Genomic DNA, 17,541 nt, shown 5'->3' with positions numbered 1-17,541 from the left:
TGCGATTATCACAACTGTAAAGGTAGAAGTATTGTAACAAAAAGGGGGGAGTAGTTAATCTTACAATCCAGGAACAGAAGGCCCTAGGACCATCATGGGAGAAAAGCACAAACAGAATGTGGGACCCTATCCAGAGAAGCAGCGACGCCAGAGGTGGTGGCAGAAATAGAGCAGCTGAGGTCTCTAGATTCACGGAAAGAGAAAGGTTGTGTGCTGGTAGCCAGGAGGCAGGCTTGCAGAATGTGCCCTTTGGTTGTTTAAATGATTATATATTCCTGAGTGTTCTTGTGTACACCCCCACCCCCCAAAAAGGAACAGAGGGAATAGAAATAAATATTGTTGAATGATGATGCACAGAGGAGATTGTAACCATTGCAATGAAACGATGAGTGTAAAGCCAATGTTTTCCTATGTAAGCTATCACTCAATTCACAGTAAAAACTTAAAAAAAAAAAAAAAAAAAAAGCATCATGACTCAAGTAGATACATGCACACCCATGTTCACTACAGCACTATTCACAATAGCAAAAAGATAGAGACTACTTAAATCAGTGGACGAATGGATAAACAAACTTTCCTATATAACACAATGGAATACTACACAATGTTGAAGAGTAACAACCAGCTAAACACCTCATAACATGAATGAACTTAGAGGACATTATGCTAAGTGAAATTAGTCAATCACAAAAGGACAAATATTGTATAAGATCACGACTGTAAAAACTTAAGAAAAGGCTTTCAAGCTAAAAGAAACATTCTTTGATAGTTACCAGGGATGGGAGGGGAAGAAGAGCAAATTACTGGCTAGAGGGCAGACACATGTTAACTCAGGTGACAGGAAGAGCAACATGCAAGAAAAGGGAGGTTGGCAGAAGAATGACAAAGACAGGTGAAGACACAGGGAGGTTTGTGAGACTTAAAAAGGATAGAGGTAAATACTGCTACATACATAACCCTAGAACAACAGTGTTCTGTGTGTACATACATGGACAGAGACACAGGCTTAACCAGCATGCAAGGAAGAATGGGAGTATACCCACAAATGTAAGGGTTTGAAAGAGGATATATGTACATGAGTATTTACCTTTATTGTAAACACACCTATGAATGTGATGGAGCATTATTGTTAGTAGGTGCCACTGAGCTGGTTCCAACTCATAGCAACCTTTCTGACTCATAGACCTTCAGGAAGCGGCTTTTGAGTTTCAACCACAGACCCTTGCAGTTCAAACAAATCTTGAGGTCCAGTGCTTACCCTATAGTGCCACACCAGGACTCCATGATGGAACACAAAAGGGGCAAAGTGATGAAGACTTCTTAGATATTAACATCTTAAGAAACATCTTAAGGCAAAGAGTTGCTGAGTCTGGGGACTCAGAACCAGAGTCCACAAAGACTACATCCTACTCTGGTGACCTCATGAGCAATCATCTAAGGTATTTCCATGTACAGAATAATAACAATGATGAAAACTTGAAGGTACCTGGAATCAACTAGTCCAATGTGAACAAGTCACCACAATTCTGAGACCAGAAAAAACAGATGGTACCTGACTACCAGTACCAACTGATCTTAAAGAGACCACATCACAAGGTCCCAAACAGAGTGAGAGAAAATGTGCAACAAAACTCAAAATAGTTTTTAAAAAAAAGAATAGGTCAGAAAGAGGAACCCAAGACTATGGTTCTCAATCAGCCTTAAGGTCTGGAATGAAATTCACCTTCAGAGTAGCCCAATTGTCAGCTAAGCAGCACACAGGTATATAATGGGAATGACAATACTAGTAAGATATACTCACCATGGAAGGATGAAAAGAGCATTTAAGAACAAAAGGGTAACATCTGCCTAGGGACAAAGTGGGGGTGGAAAAAGAAATAAGAACCCCAAAGAGGAAGTGGGATAAGTGTTGTTGCATGAAGGGAACTGTAATCATTGAGATGAAATAAAGTGTGTTGAGTTGTTGAGTGTAAAACTGATGGTCTTCTGTGTAAACCTTCAGTCAATTCACAATAAAAAGTTAAAAAATATATAATAAAAATTTTAAAATACTATGGCCATTGAAACCCCACAAAGCACAGTTCTACTCGGACACACATCAGCTTACCATGAGTCAGCATCAACTCAAAAGCAACTAGTTTGGTTTGGGCTGTTTAATGAACATGAGAGAAAGTGTCAACCATCACCCTACAGCAATTAACTATATGAAAATACCAAGAAAGCAATCATGAACCAGAATAATATGGAAGAATGTGGGCATGAGAGCTGACAATGACCATAGAGTGGGGGTGCGGGGGAGGGGTGTAATATTAAACAAAAACAAGCCAAAGGCTGTTTTAGATTGGAACTGAAATGGAAAAAAACAGATGAGATAAAAATAAGTAAATAAGCAGGCAGTTTTGTTAGCAAATCTATTTGAAAAATAAAGTTTATGCTACCAAATAGTAGAAAAGTGCATTAAACAAATTTCTAGAGTGGTTGTTGTTGTTAGGTGCCATGGAGTAGGGACAACAGAACGAATGATGCCTGGTCCCACCAACTTCACAACCATTGATATGCCTGAGGCCACTGCTGCCACCACAGAACTAATCCATCACATGGGGGATCTTCCTTTTTCTCCAACCCTTGACTTTACCAAACATGATATCTTTCTCGAGGGATTGGTCCTTGTGATAATAGTGGCTAGTTTGTCTTGTTTTGCAATAATGACATGCTAGGATTCTCTGGGCAAATTATTGAATGATGCAGAATGCATCAAGAAAAGATGGAAGGAATACTCAGAGTCATTGTATCAAAAGGAAATAGTTAATGTTCAACCATTTAAGAGGTACCATATGAACAGGAGCCAATGATACTCAGGGAGGAAGTCCAAAGTGCACTGAAAGAAGTGGCAAAGAACAAGGCATCAGGAATTGATGGAATAAAAATTGAAAACTTTCAAGAATGTGAGGCGGCACAAGAGGCACTCACTCATCTCTACCAAGAAATCTGGAAGACAACTATCTGGCCGACTGATTGGAAGAGGTCAATATTTGTGCCCATTCCAAAGAGAGGTGACCCAACAGAATGCGGAAATCATTGGACATTCTCTTTGATATCTCAAGCGAGCAAAGTTTTGCTAAAGGTAATACAGAAACGGCTACAATCATACATTGACAGAGAACTTCCAGAGGTTCAAGCTGGATTCAGAAGAAGCTGTGGAACGAGAGATATCATTGCAGACGTCCGATGGATCTTGGCTGAAAGCAGAGAATATCAGAAGGATGTTTACCTATGCTTTATTGACTATGCGAAGGCTTTCGATTGTGTGGATCATGACAAGCTATGGACAACACTGAGAAGTATGAGTATTCCAGAACACTTAATTGTACTTCTGAGAAATCTGTACCTAAACCAAGAAGCAGTTGTTCAAACAGAGCATGGGAACACTGAATGTTTTAAAATTGGGAAAGGTGTGCGACAAGGTTGTGTTCTTTCACCATACTTATTCAACCTGTATGCTGAGCAAATAATCCAAGAAGCTGGGTTCTATGAAGAAAAACGTGGCATTGGGATTGGAGGAAGACTCATTAACAACCTGCAAAATACAGATGATACAACCTTGCTTGCTGAAAGTGAAAAGGACTTGAAACATTTACTTATGAAGATCAAAGAGCACAGTCTTCGTTATGGATTGCATCTCAATGTCAAGAAAACAAAAATCCTCACCACTGGACCAATAAACAACATTCTTATCAATGGAGAAAAGATTGAAGTTGTCAAGGACTTCATTCTTCTTGGATCAACTATCAACACTCGCGGAAGCAGCAGTCAAGAGATCAGATGACATATTACATTGGGCAAATCTGCTGCACAGGAAATTTTTAAAGTATTGAAGAGCAGAGATGTCAGCTTGAGGACTAAGGTGCGCCTGACCCAAGCCATGGTGTTTTCAATAGCCTCATATGGATGCAAAAGCTGGACTGTGAGTAAGGAAGATCGTAGAAGAATTGATGTCTTTGAGTTGTGGTGTTGGAGGAGAATACTGAAAGTGCCATGGACTGCCAAAAGAACCAATAGATGTGTTTTGGAAGAAGTGCAGCCAGAGTGCTCCTTGGAGGCCAAGATGGCTAAGCTTTGTCTCTCATACTTTGGACATATTGTCCAGAGGGAACAGTTGCTGGAGAAGGATGTCATGCTGGGTAAGGTGGAGGGTCAGAGAAAAAGGGGAAGACCCCTAAAGAAATGGATTGGCCAGGTGGCATCATTGATGGACTCAAGTGTGGCAGCGGTAGTGAGGGTGGCCCAGGATCGGACATCGTTTTGTTCCGCTGTGCATGGGGTCGCTATGAGTAGGTTCCGACTCAATGGCACCTAACAACAACAACAACAGGCGTGACCAGACAACAAGATCTCAGAAATTTATTTTTAAAATTTAGAAGTCTAAATCCTAAGACAAAACAGAGAATAACAGGATAAGAAGATACCACAGAGGTGGGGGGGGGGGTTGCTGTTGGGATTGAAACACAGATACCATGCCCTTGCCTCCTTCTCACTCTTCAACAGTACCCATGTTACTATCTATCTACTCCTCAATAATCAGCTATTTTTGATGCATATGATGCAACATACAACTTAAGGTATAAAAAAAATACACTCTATTTGTCAAAGTAATTTGCTTTAGAAAAAAGTATATTTAATTCCATACTTTGTATATCACAAAATTAACTTTTATCATTACTTACTGTATTGATAGTTTGAAGGTCTATTGGTACTTGTAAGAATTTCACTTTTTAGTTGATCCTAAACAAAAGATTTAATTATATGAGAATGAAAAAGTAAATGCACACATTTTCAAACACATGGGAAAAAAAGAACTTTGTAACTAGCAGTCTCATACAGGTATATTTCTATACAGTAAATCTATAAAAGTAATTTTGTTTTAATTTCAAATATTTAGAAACAACATTATAACACTGTATTCCCCTTTACCTTTAAAAAGGGGGGACATAAATACATAAATACATATGAGCTGGTATCTGAAATACTTTATAGTCAACTATTTCTTACTATATATACCTTTTTGAGAGATAACAGTGTGTGAAGATTAATCCAGTTTAGAAAATTCAACTGTTCTTTCTTCTCTAAGTAAATCAACCTAAGATTGGCTAAATGCATTAGTTTTGAATTCATCCTTCACTATTCAAAAAATAACTTCACAGATGTTTAAAACATTTGTGAAGAATATATTCTTCATATCTGAAAGCATCATCTTTATAAGACTCTAAAGGTAATCATTGTAACATGGAAAAAGAAGGCTACCAAAATAAGTATAAAACCCATAAAAACAGCTTTAATTAAGTAGAATAGTATTACTAATATTATTCTCATCTCACTATCTAGTATGTGATTTCACAAAGATCTTCAATTTTATAACTGAATAAAAGAGCATATAAGAGATTCCAAGAAATCATTTCACACTTCTGATTTAGTTACATACAAGTTAATAAATAAGTGATTTCTTATTCTTATTAAGAATCTTCTAGGTTAAACAAATTTCAGGAGTACATAGTTGGCTCTTCTGTATAGAACGCAAAATTACCAAGATTTGTTCCCTTGATCCTTGGTAAGACATGCTGCAGTTTACGTTCCAGTAGGCGCTAAGACTATCAAGTCGTATAAGCTATGAAAGAAAAATGAAAGTGGTCAAGTAACTAACTGACACATTGACATTAGAAATCAGCATTAAAAATTATTCTAAATATTCGCTATCCCAAAATTCTACAGCCTACTTTAGATAAAAATAATAATGTAAAAATGAAGGTAAATGCATTCAGATTATTATGATTTCACAAAAATTTTGTTCCTAGTTATTTACATGCATCTAAGAAATATTACATTTAAGCAATTTACAATTCTATCACATATTATTCTATAATGAAAACAGCAAATAAGCATTACCCAGCATTCGGTAGGGTTTGGTTCCTGGCAGGGGAGGGTGGTGTGACACCCTGAGCTACCACACTGGTAGTACCAACCCTAATCACATCACTGGCTCGCAGTGGTTAGCCCTATGTTTACAGCGTGGTTGTTGTATGCTCTCCAGTAGACTCGGACCAATAGTGACACTACACAACAGAGCAGAACTGCCCCGTGGGGTCTCTAAGGTGCTACCATTACAGATCACCAGGTCCTTCCCCCGAGGAGCCACTGGGTGGGTTCAAACCACTGACTTTTGGGTTAGCAATCGAGTGCTTAACCGTTACACCACTTCATTTTCACAACTGTTGTTGTTGCTGTTAAGTACCTTCGAGTCAATTCCAACTCATAATGATCCTGGTATAAGGTTTCCAAGGAACAGCTTCTGGGTTTGAATCACCAATCTTGAGACTCAAACCGACCTTGCAGTCCAGTGCTTATCCTCCAGTGCCACACAGGACTCCATTTTCACAACAGAAAGGCACAAATCCTAGAGGCAACTTAGGTCAGATGCATCCCAAATCCCCTCAACTGCTTAGTCCAACTAGTGGTGTTTTCATTGGCTGAGATGTCAGATAATTTCATTTGTAAATAGTTATAGAATGTAAGAAAAGAGAGACAAGTGAGTGTGTAGTTGCTACACACCACGGATCTCAAGTGGGGTTTTATAGCATTCTGATGGTGTGGCATTGTTCCCTACAATGTTTTTTATTTCTTCTGCCACGCTGATGTCAGAGTTCATGATCTGCCCATTGCCAGTGCATTCACATTCTTTCTATAATTTACTAAGTCACGTTGTTGCTACATTGTGTTTCAAAGAAGTCTCTCTAAGCAATTAATTCTTGCAATTATCAAATAATGATCATTCACTATTAACCAGGGCTTGTAAATGTTTTGCAGAATAAGACTGATGTGATCCTTCCACCAGATATCAAGGACCATTTCAGGCAAGGGAAGAATGCTGCTCTGTGAGCAAAAAGGGAATGCGATATACTAGATTATATATCCTCCTGTTGTTATTCTTACTGTTAAGTGCCATCAAGTCGGTTCTAACTCAGAGTGATCCTGTATAGGGCTTCCAAGGAGCAGCTGGTGGGTGTGAACTGCTGGCCTTATAGTGTATAGCCTACAGTGCCATACCAAGACTCCATGTGTCCTTCTCAGAGATTCAAAATGGGACTTCAAAAGGTCCATGGAAAAATCCAATTATCTTTTATTCTCATTTTCCACAAACTTTTTAAAGTCCCCTTGTGAATTCATGTTGCTTAAGACAAAATGAAACATACCTGCTTAACTGGGAACTCTGATTTGATTAAGGTCTATTTTTTCTATACCATCTAACAGTATATCCTAATGCTCCATAAAAGACTATTTGGGAATTATTTGTTGTATCTAGTTTCTTCATATGACAGGTGACAAACTTTTAACTTACATTCCAATAATGTGTTTTGCTACACTAAAGTTACTTAAAGAAAATGCAAACATGTAACTAAGAAACTTATAAATTTTTATTGTAAGAGAATATACAATACCTTGTATATAATTTTTTCTGTTTCATTTAATATGCATGGAGTCCAGTGTTCATTGGTAGTCTAAAAGAAAAAAAGAGAAAAACTGTAAAAATAGGGTCTAAATGTTACCACAATAGTGCTCCAATACTTGCAAATTGAAGTTTCCTTAGAAAAATAGGAAATACCTTAGAAAAAGGGGAATCTGTTAGCTAGTGTTAGCTATTTCTTTAAGTATTAATATGATAAAACCAAAGGAACAGTAAAAATATAACTAAGGCAGTTCCAATTTAACCCTGAATTTATGCACTCATTCATTCATAAAATAATCACAGAGATACTACAGTCTCAACAATGGAAGGAAGTTGCTGTTGTTGTTGTTATGGGCCATCGATTGGTTCTGACTCATAGCAACCCTATGTACAACAGAACAAAACATAGCCCAGTCCTGTGCCAACCTCACAACTGTTGTGCTTGAGCCCATTGCTGCTGTCATTGTCCATCTCATTGGGGAGTCTTCCTCTTTTTTCACTGACCTTCCACTATACCAAGAATGATGTTCTTCTCAAGAGACTGGTCCCTCCTGATAACATCCAAAGTATGAGAGATGAAGTCTTACCATCCCGGCTTCTAAGGCGCATTCTAGCTGTACTTCTCCTAACACATATTTGTTTGTTCTCCTGGCAGTCCATGGTACTTTTAATATTCTTATATCCAACACCATAACTCAAATGCATCAGTTCTTCTATGGTCTTCCTTACTCATTGTTCAACTTTCAAATGTATATGGAAGGAACTGGATATGAATAAAACAGTCAGCTATTCTACAGCTATTGAACAAGGTTCATATTTTCAAAAAAATTATAAAAGTTACTGTAAAAAAGGAAGAAAAGCAAGGGTACAGAAACCACAGCAAAACTCTTTCCTGGAAAACACCATGGCAAGCAATGCCAAATGCTACCATGAGATACACTAAGATAAACTTATTTAGCAGCTAGTGCACTGCTAATGAACTTTCTAGAATGGTTTCAGTGGAGCAATGTAGTCAGTATAGTGGATAAGGAGTCAGAGGGAGATGGAAAAGCAATGCTAGCTGTCGGGGATCGGCCTCGACATAGGAACTTGGTTCACGAGTGTTTGGTTCATGAGGAGGGGGTATCTGGTGGCGATAGGGATAGCAAAAGAATACACAGAAAGACAGAAGGAGGGAGACAAAGAGACACCCCAAAACCAGGGGGGATGCATCACTGGTGGGCAGACTTGGGACTACAGGCATCGTGGCCTCTGCAGGCAGTAACTCACTGCCCTGCAAACTGTACTGCATGCCCTCCAACCTGTAATGCGCACCTGGGCCAGCCTGCGTCTCTGTTTTATTTAGGGGAGGAGCTTCACACCAAGCTGGGAGGGACTAAGACAAGGTACAGCTAACATAAGTAATTTTCCAGACATTCAGGTAACTTTACATCGTACTTCGCTGGTTCGAATCCCAGCCCCGCAACTTGGTTTCTCAGGCTCAATTAACATATCTATAGCCCCTGAGCTCAGCTGAGGGAAGGTGAGAGGGAAGGACAAAAGGCTTGGGAGGAGTCCCGCTGTTTTGGCTTCCTGAGCCAGGTTTTCAGGAACTTGGCTGAATAACCAGCACCTGGGACAGATTTAGGGAGGATAGCTTTTTTGTCTATAGAACAAAGAACCGGGAAGTAGCTAAGCTATTTTCAGTTAATCCTTTGGAGAAAGGCTTAACCTTGAAACCTTTACAATCTGGGCTTTAGGAAAATATTACATCTGTGGACATTAAGGGCTCATGTTTGGAATTAAATAAAAAACATAACTGAACACTAAGATGAAAAACAATTTGCCAAGACTGCCAGTGGCCAGAATTTGTTCCTCAGAGCCTGTGGCCTGTATAGTCAACACGGTCTGCAACAGCTAGCAATGGTAGAAAATTCTCTCAAAAGTTTTGTTGAAAAGAGGAATAAAAAGACAAGGCAGTAGCTAGATGGGGCCCAGATGGAGTTGTGGGAGAAGGTTACAGAGAGGCCTTCTAATTTTGTTGTAACAGAGACACTTAAATGTGTTTGAATGTTTACATGAAGGCCTCCTTGGACTGAGCAACAGATTGTGGGAGAGAAAGGCGAGGGTAAAAAGCTAAAAATTTAGGAAAGAGGGGGACTGACAGGGGAAAGGGAAGAGAGCAGGGAAAGTGGCTTCTGAAGACATGGGAAGGATGGGATCGAGATGAGGAGTCGGGCCATGACAAGAGTTAGACAGCAAACAGAATATGGAGGAAAGGAATGGACCATGAAGAGGTAGCCCTGCTGTTACAGTGACAAGAGACAGCAGTGCTGGAGCGGGGGCAGCAAACAAGACTGTCGGCTAAACTTATAAATATACTGAAAATATTCTTATGATCCATTTGCTTTCTGCACAGTCAGTTGTAATGTCCCTTTTCCATTTTTATTTCAGATATTTGCATCTCCTTTTTTAATCAGTCTAGCTAGAGGTTAGCCAATTTTACTGATCTTTAAAAATAAAAAAAAACACTTCTGGTTTCACTGTTCTTACTCGCTATTGTTCTCCTAGTCTCTATTTCATTTATCTGTGTTCTGATCTTTGTAATTTCTCTCTTTCTGTAGTTTACAGCTTGGTTTGTTCATTTTCTAGTTCCTCTAGCGGTAGAATTAAGTTACTGATTTTAGATCTTTCTTCTTTTTAATGTAGGCATTTATTTTTAACTTTTTATTGTGAAATGAGTGAAAGTTTACATCATCAGTTTTACTTCCAACAAATCATATGCTTTGTTTCATCTCAATGATTGCAATCCCCTCCATGTAACAACAGTTAGCCCACCACTTCCTCCCTGTGGTTCCTATTTCCATTCAACCAAGCTGCCCATTCATTCTCAACTGTGTCCTTAGGAAAACGTTGCCCTTTTGATTTTTAATGAAAGACGATTCCATGGTGAGCATACCTTAGTAGTGCTGTTGTCCCCCCCCCCCCCCAATAAACCTATCTACTGCTTGGCTGAAAATTGGGCCACAAGGGTGAGTTCCTTTCCAGACCTGAAGGGTGGTCAAGAGCCATAATCTCAGGTTCCTCCAGACTCTTCCTGACCAGTAAGTCCAATCTTTTTTTTTTTTTTTCCTGAGGTCTGTTATACATTTTCCCCTACTCTTTCGGAACCGTCTAATGATGTGATCCCTTTCAGAGCAGTTAGCAGTGGTAGCTGGGCAGTGTCTAGTTCTGGTCTCAGAGTCATGGAGACTGATGTTCTCATGTTTCTTAGTCCACTGGACTAATGGATTCCAAGCCTCTTCAATTCTCATCACTCTTTTCTCTTCCACATATGGAGGGACCAATAGTTGTACTTTAGATGGCCGCTCATGAGTTTTAAGATCCCAGATGCTACTAACAAAAGTAGGATGCAGAAAATTGTCTTTGTGGACTATGTTATGCCAGTTGTCCATGGTGTCCCCTGATACTAGGGTCCTGAGCCCCTCAGCCCACCAACTCATTGCCTTAAGATATTTGATAGCATCTAAGAAGTTTTCACATTAACGTAAGTATTTGTTGCTATGAATTCCCCTCTAAGCACTGTCCTCACTGTAACCCTTAAGTTTTGGTATTGTTATTTGACTCTAAGTATTTTCCAACTTTTCTCTTGTTTTCTTCCTTGACCCACTGATTGCTTAATAGTGTGTTGTTTAACGCCCGTATATTTATGTGTTTCCCAGTTTTCCTTTTTTTATTAATTTTGAATTTCAGCCCATCACAGTCAAATAATATACTTTGTATGATTTCAATCTTTGTAAATATATTGAAACTTGACTATGGTCTAATACATGGTCTGCTCTGGAGAATGACGCGTGTGCACTGAGAAGAGTATCTTACGCTGATGTTAAATGGAATATTCTCTGTAAGTATGCTAGCTCTAATTGTCATTCAGCTACTCTATTTCGTGATCTAAATGTTCAGCCCATTCATAAACATGGTGTACTGAAACCTCCATTAAAACTCAGAGTTTGCTTTAGTTTGAGTCTCTGATGTTAGATGAATAGGTACTTATTATTATTATCATTTAAATAAATTGTTCCTTTTATCATGACATAATATCATTTTTCTTTTGCAACAGATTTTTACTTAAAGTCCATTTTATCCGATACTAAAATCATCATGACAGCTCTCTTTTGGCTACTATTTGCATGGATGATTTTTTTCCCCCATTCTCTCACTTTCAAGCTATTTGTGTATTTGGGTCTGAGTTGTTTCTCTTGTAGATAGCATGTAGATGGATCTTGTTTTAAACCCATTCTGCCACTCTCTACCTTTTATTTGGATCATTTAATCCATCTACATTCACAGTAATTACTAATAAGGACATACTTTTGCCATTTTATAAGTTCATTTTGCATATTTTAATCCTTCTTTGAGTTCTTGGGTGGTGGTGGTTACGTGCCCTGGAGTTGGTTCCGACCCATAGCGACCCAGCACAGGGTTTCTGAGGCTGTAAATCTTTACAGGAGCAGAAAGCCTCCTCTTTCTCCCGTGGAACAGCTGGTAGTTTCTAACTGCTGACCTTAAGGTTCGCAGCCCGATTCGTAACCACTACACTACCAGAGCTCCTTAGTTAAGTGATTACTTGCCAGAATTTTGGCAGTTCACACCCACCCAAAGATACTGTGAAAACCGACCTGGCAATCTGCTTCCAAAAGGTCACAGCCTTTAAAGGCCTATGGATCATTTCTATTCTGCACACAGGGGGTCTGAGTTCTGCTGCAGTGTTGTAGAAAAAGCACTGACCTGCTAACCACAAAGTCTGCAGTTCAAACCCTCCAGTCACTCTTGGGAACACAACACAGGGTCACCATGAGTCGGAATTGACTCAGTGGCAATTAACACCACCACCACATGGGGTCCGCATGAGTCCAAATCAACCAGACAGCAACTGAAAATAACAATGTGCCTTCTTTGTCCTTCACTGCCTCAATACTGACAACCTTTGTGCTGTGTGGACTTTTTTTTGTAGTGGACCATTTTGATCTCCTTATTCTTTCCTTTGATCTGTATTTTTCAGATATTCTATAGCCCAAAGTTTAAAAATATGCATATTTATGACCACTGTTCTAAATCAGATTTTCTGGACCAATCAACACTTTGCTCTTTGGTCACAGATCCTGATTTAATAAGTAAGGTACTACTGTGTATTTCTTTTTCACCCAAAGAGAGTTCAAATACATTTTGGATACTTGCAAAGAACAAACAGGTCTGTATTTGAAGAAGTACAATCAGAGTGCACCTTAGAAGCCAGGATGGTAAAACTGTGTCTCTCATACTTTGGACATGTTATCAGGAGGAACCAGTCCCTGGAGATGGACATCATGCCTGATAAAGTGGAGGGTCAGTGTAAAAAAAGGGAGAACCCCCCCCCCAATTAATTGGCTTGGCTCAGTGGCAGCAGCAATGGTCTCACGCATAACAACAATTGTAAAAATGGCTCAGGACCAAGCAGTGTTTCGTTCTGCTGTGCATAGGGTCACTATGAGTCAAAACCAACTTGATGGCATCTAACTACAACAAAGGGTAAGCAGTATATTAAAATACACACTATTTTCTTGGCTCCCTTTCCTTGGTTTCTCCAACTCTCTTTTTCTTTATAGCTAGTCTTGGCTTTGTTCTCCGACTCAGTGCGTATCTCTACTTCTACATGGCTTTCATGTAACCATGTCTTTTTCTGTGTCTCTGCTGGTCTACCTCTCTTCCATCTTTTGTCCCCCTTTTATCCTACTTAGGCCCTCTGCATATTCTCATAAATTCTCATATCTACTGGATAGGATTTATCATCCACTGTCCTTAAGTTTCTTTTTTTTTTTTTATTGTTTCTTTTTTTAAAAAAATTAAGGTTTTTTATTGTGGATTGAGTGAAAGTTTACAGGGCATATCATGTTTTCCAGTCAACAAACCATACACCTTGTTTCATTACAATGGTTATAATCCCCTCCATGTACCATCAGTTATAAGTATTTCTCTCTATCCAGTTTAGTTTTTTTTTGTTTAATGTTTTAGTGTGAATTATATGGTAGTTTACATGAGAGAACTTTAGTTTTACATTCATTCCATCATATATCATCTCATTGCCATGGTTCCAATCCCCTCCATGCATCATCAACCAGCCAAAGGGTATATCCTAGAAACCTGCCCCCTACACTTCCCCACCACACACACACAGTTTTTGGCCCACAGTCCCTTTCCCTCTTTGGATCCAAAGTCCCCAGCTGCTTCACTGCTCACGTCACCGTCTCTGTCTCCATCTCAGGCACCTCTGTTTCTCTGGGTAAGGTCCCACTCTCGGCTCTTCTCCGTTGATGGTCCCAGATAGCTCAGCTCCTAGCCTGTAGGATTTAATCACTCCCTTCCTTGTTCCAAAACGTCTACCTTTGCATTTCCAAACCTCATAATCTGTCCTGATAAGCATTCTTCACTACAGTATCGCGAGTTACCCATCTGTATTTCCTTTCATCCCCTCCACCCAGACAGATTGAATAGTACCCACTGGAGATTCTGCCTTCCTCCATGCTCCCTAGCACTAGGCTCCCCCTTGAAAGCTTGTAAGCCAGTCATTTCTTGCCTTTGTAGTCCTCCCGTCCCCATTTGAGTATCCAATGTCCAAGTTGCCCATCTACGTCCACTCTGGATGTAGAGGGGGTGGGAATGGTTCTTGTTGTAAGGATTTGTTCCTTCTTTTGAGTTGCTGCTCCATAGGTATAGGTCAAGTTCATCCAGTCATCCGGTCCAGGTCACGTGGGTTTCATCTGCAAGTGTGTGCGCTCCTGTGCACTCTCCTCTGTCCTTAAGTTTTAAAATATATAAATGAAGCTACTCTTCTTTTTCTACAAAAGTAAAGTAACTTACCTACGTTTCTTAAACTGTATGTCCCAAAACATGCTTCCTACCACTAAGAAGTCCATAATAAGAGAAAAAAAAAAGTTGTTTTCCACTCTGGATAAGCTCACCACGGCACCTAACAACAATCCTTCAGACCTTTTAGGTCTTAAGGAAATCAAGTAGTCTTACTAAATGTTTAATCAAAATAGGTTATTTTATATAACGTACAACCAAAATGCATACATGCACAAATAAACAGATACATGTTACTGCTGTTGCTGTTAGGTGTCATCAAGTCGGTACCAACTTATATTTAGCAACCCCATGCACAACAGAACCAAGCACTGCCTGGCCCTGGGCCAGCCTCACAATTACTGTTGTGTTTGCGCCCACTGCTGCTGCCACTGTTTCAATCCAGCTCACTGGGGATTGTCTTCTTTTTCAGTGACCCTCCACTTTTCCAAGTATGACATCCTTCTCTAGGAACCATTCCTTCCTAACAGCATGTTGAAAGTCCGGGAGATGAAGTCTGGCCATCCTGCCTCCTAAAGAGCATGTTGGCTGTACTTCTTCCAACACAGATTTATTTGTACTCCAGAAGTTCATGGTACTTTCAGGATTCTCCTCCAACATCATAATTCAAATCGATTCCTCTTCAGTCTTCTTTATTCATAGTCCAGTTTTCACACCCATTATGAGGCTACTGAAAATATCACGGCTTGGGTCAGGTGCACCTTAGTTCTCAAACTGACATTTTAACTTTTTAACACTTTCAACAGGTCTTTTGCAGCAGATTTACCTAATGCAGTAAGTCTTTTGAGTTCTTGACTGATGCTTCTATGTGCACTGATTGTGGACCCAAGCAAAATGAAATCTTTTACAACTTCAATCTTTTCTCTATTTATTATGATGTTATTTCTTGGTCCAGTTGTGAGGATTTTTGTTTTCATTATTACACTGAGGTACAATCCACACTGAAAGCTGTAGTCTTTGATCTTCACCACTAAGTATTTCCAATCCTCTTCACTTCCAGCAAGCAAGGTTGTATTATATTGCAGGTTGTTAATTAGTCTTCCTCCAATCCTGGTGCCAAGTTCTTCTTCATATAAGCTAGCTAAACATATACATATAAACTACTTGGAAATTCCATCTACCTGCTCCAAGGATAAGTCTACAAAGCGATCTCTTTCTCTTTCCCCACATGTTTAAGATTTAATTTTTAATTTTTTCAAATGTTTGATATTGACAATTTGGCATTTGTTAAATTCAAATAGACAAACCAAAATAATTAGAAAATAAATATGATCATAGCATCACTGAAATTCTTTAACTTCTAGAAATGCTGAAGCAAGATTATAAAAAAGGAGTAGCTAACTTAAGAATTAATTTTAGGAAATTTACCCTGTGACTTTGAAATAACATGTAACAAATTTCACAGAAATTTGAAATAAAGTCAACATTACCAACAGACTAAGTTCTCCCAGTGTGACACCAAATGAAAGAGGTCGCTCTGGATCAGTGACCTAGCAAAGAAGAAAAGGGGACATTAAAATGCATTGATGGCAGGAATTCATCCCTGTCTCACACTCTATGCTATGGGCAGCCGAGGCAATGTGTTTACAAGTCCTGAAGCTCAGTGGGATTGCAGGAAGGAAAGGGGAGGAAGGTTAAGGCTAGAATTATGCAGACTGTGTAGCTATAAAGTATATACCTTGCTACGATACTTTCTGAATAATCTGACTCATTTTTAAATAACTGGAAAGAGAGCATCATTTTATATATATATATATATGTATGTATGTATACACACACACACACATATAATTATTACAGGTGTTCTTCAAAGATGAATAAAACAAGATCTTACAGGTAAGAACACTGCCACTAAATCACTGGGAAAACAGTTAAGGTTTTTACACTTAGAATGTGAACTGTTTCTTCAAGTCTTGAATTTCCTTGACACTTCAAAAACATTTTGTTACAAAACTACCTGAATTCTTAATATTTAATTTTCTCAGTTTTTCATCTAAACATCTATCAGTGATAAATATTTGTCCTATTTCTCATGTATAATACCTGAGTTCATTAATAAATAGTGTTTACATTGCACTATGTAATTGTTTTATATAACATAAACATGTCTAAAAGTTGACTTGAACTTTTGGGTCATGACTGAAACTAGGGAGAGGAGGAAAAGAATAATGATCCCAAGTTAGTCAACACAGACTAAAGAGTGTCCAACGTGAATATACCTCAAATAGAAGAAACACATACTCTGCTGTAACTGAAATCACACTTGACTTAACGATCCTTGTTTTTAATTAATAACAGGTGCACAGTCCTGGTATGGCCCTGTAGGATAAACACTGGACCACGAGGTCAGTTTAAACCACAACATTGGTGGTTCAAACTCATCAGCTGCTCCTCAGAAACCCTCTACAGAGTGGCTATGAGTCGGTACTAACTCAACGGCACTAAACAACAACAACATAATGGTTTGTAAAAAAATGTTTTCCTTTAGTCCATTATTCATTTTTTTTATGTACGTGGCGCTGTGGGCTAATGCGTCAGACTGCAAAGTCGTTTGAACTGCAAGGTCAGTGGTTCAAGCTTACCAGCTGCTCCTTGGAAACCCTATAAAGGGTCACTATGGGTCAGAATCGACTCAACGGCACTTAACAACAACAACAACTTTAAATTTGCTTGGAAATAGGCAGAGTTTCTAGAAAGCAGTTTGTGAAATAAACTCTAGTCTCTTTGGCTCCCTTTCCTTTGTTTCTCCAGTTCTCTCCAGCTGTTCCATTAGGAACTTCATTAAAACATAACTCCTCAGTTGTTAAGGCAAGACCTACCAACTACTGCCATCAACTGAGCATCTGTATGATGAACTATTATACAATCCTACCCTCACTTCTTATACTTAGACAGTTTTCATTATCTTCTAAGTCAAAAAGGGCATGATATAAGTAAGACCCCATTGCATTTTCCAATTCTTCTCCTTTTAAAATATTTCAGTGCATTTTGTCACTGACATCAATTTATACATGAATGATGTTAATTATCCCACTTCCATGTAACTTTTTATATTTTATTAAAGGATCAGAAATAATGTACATTTTTAATTATATTGTCCATAAAAAGTTCAAAGTTTCATATGAAGGTTCTCATTCATCAATATGCCATTAAATATTGTT

The 17,541-nt window shown here is 38.8% G+C and overlaps 1 protein-coding gene across 4 annotated transcripts in view; it reads right to left on the bottom strand.

Moving 5' to 3' along the window:
- The window catches only part of VPS13C (vacuolar protein sorting 13 homolog C (S. cerevisiae)), a 249,499-nt gene that overhangs the window by 191,203 nt on the left and 40,755 nt on the right, over positions 1-17,541 (bottom strand). For all 4 annotated transcript variants that reach the window (XM_006831581.1, XM_006831578.1, XM_006831579.1 and 1 more), the window contains 4 exons: positions 15,811-15,870; positions 7,491-7,550; positions 5,582-5,662; positions 4,725-4,782 (listed from right to left, as the gene is read on the bottom strand). In XM_006831581.1, coding sequence (XP_006831644.1) covers positions 4,725-4,782; positions 5,582-5,662; positions 7,491-7,550; positions 15,811-15,870 — 259 coding nt within the window. The remainder of the gene's footprint in view (positions 1-4,724; positions 4,783-5,581; positions 5,663-7,490; positions 7,551-15,810; positions 15,871-17,541) is intronic.

This window comes from Chrysochloris asiatica, unplaced genomic scaffold (assembly GCF_000296735.1).
Source record: "Chrysochloris asiatica unplaced genomic scaffold, ChrAsi1.0 scaffold00004, whole genome shotgun sequence".
Taxonomy (NCBI): domain Eukaryota; kingdom Metazoa; phylum Chordata; class Mammalia; order Afrosoricida; family Chrysochloridae; genus Chrysochloris; species Chrysochloris asiatica.
The sequence above is the reverse complement of the archived record's forward strand: the minus strand, read 5'-3'. Positions and strand labels throughout refer to the sequence as shown.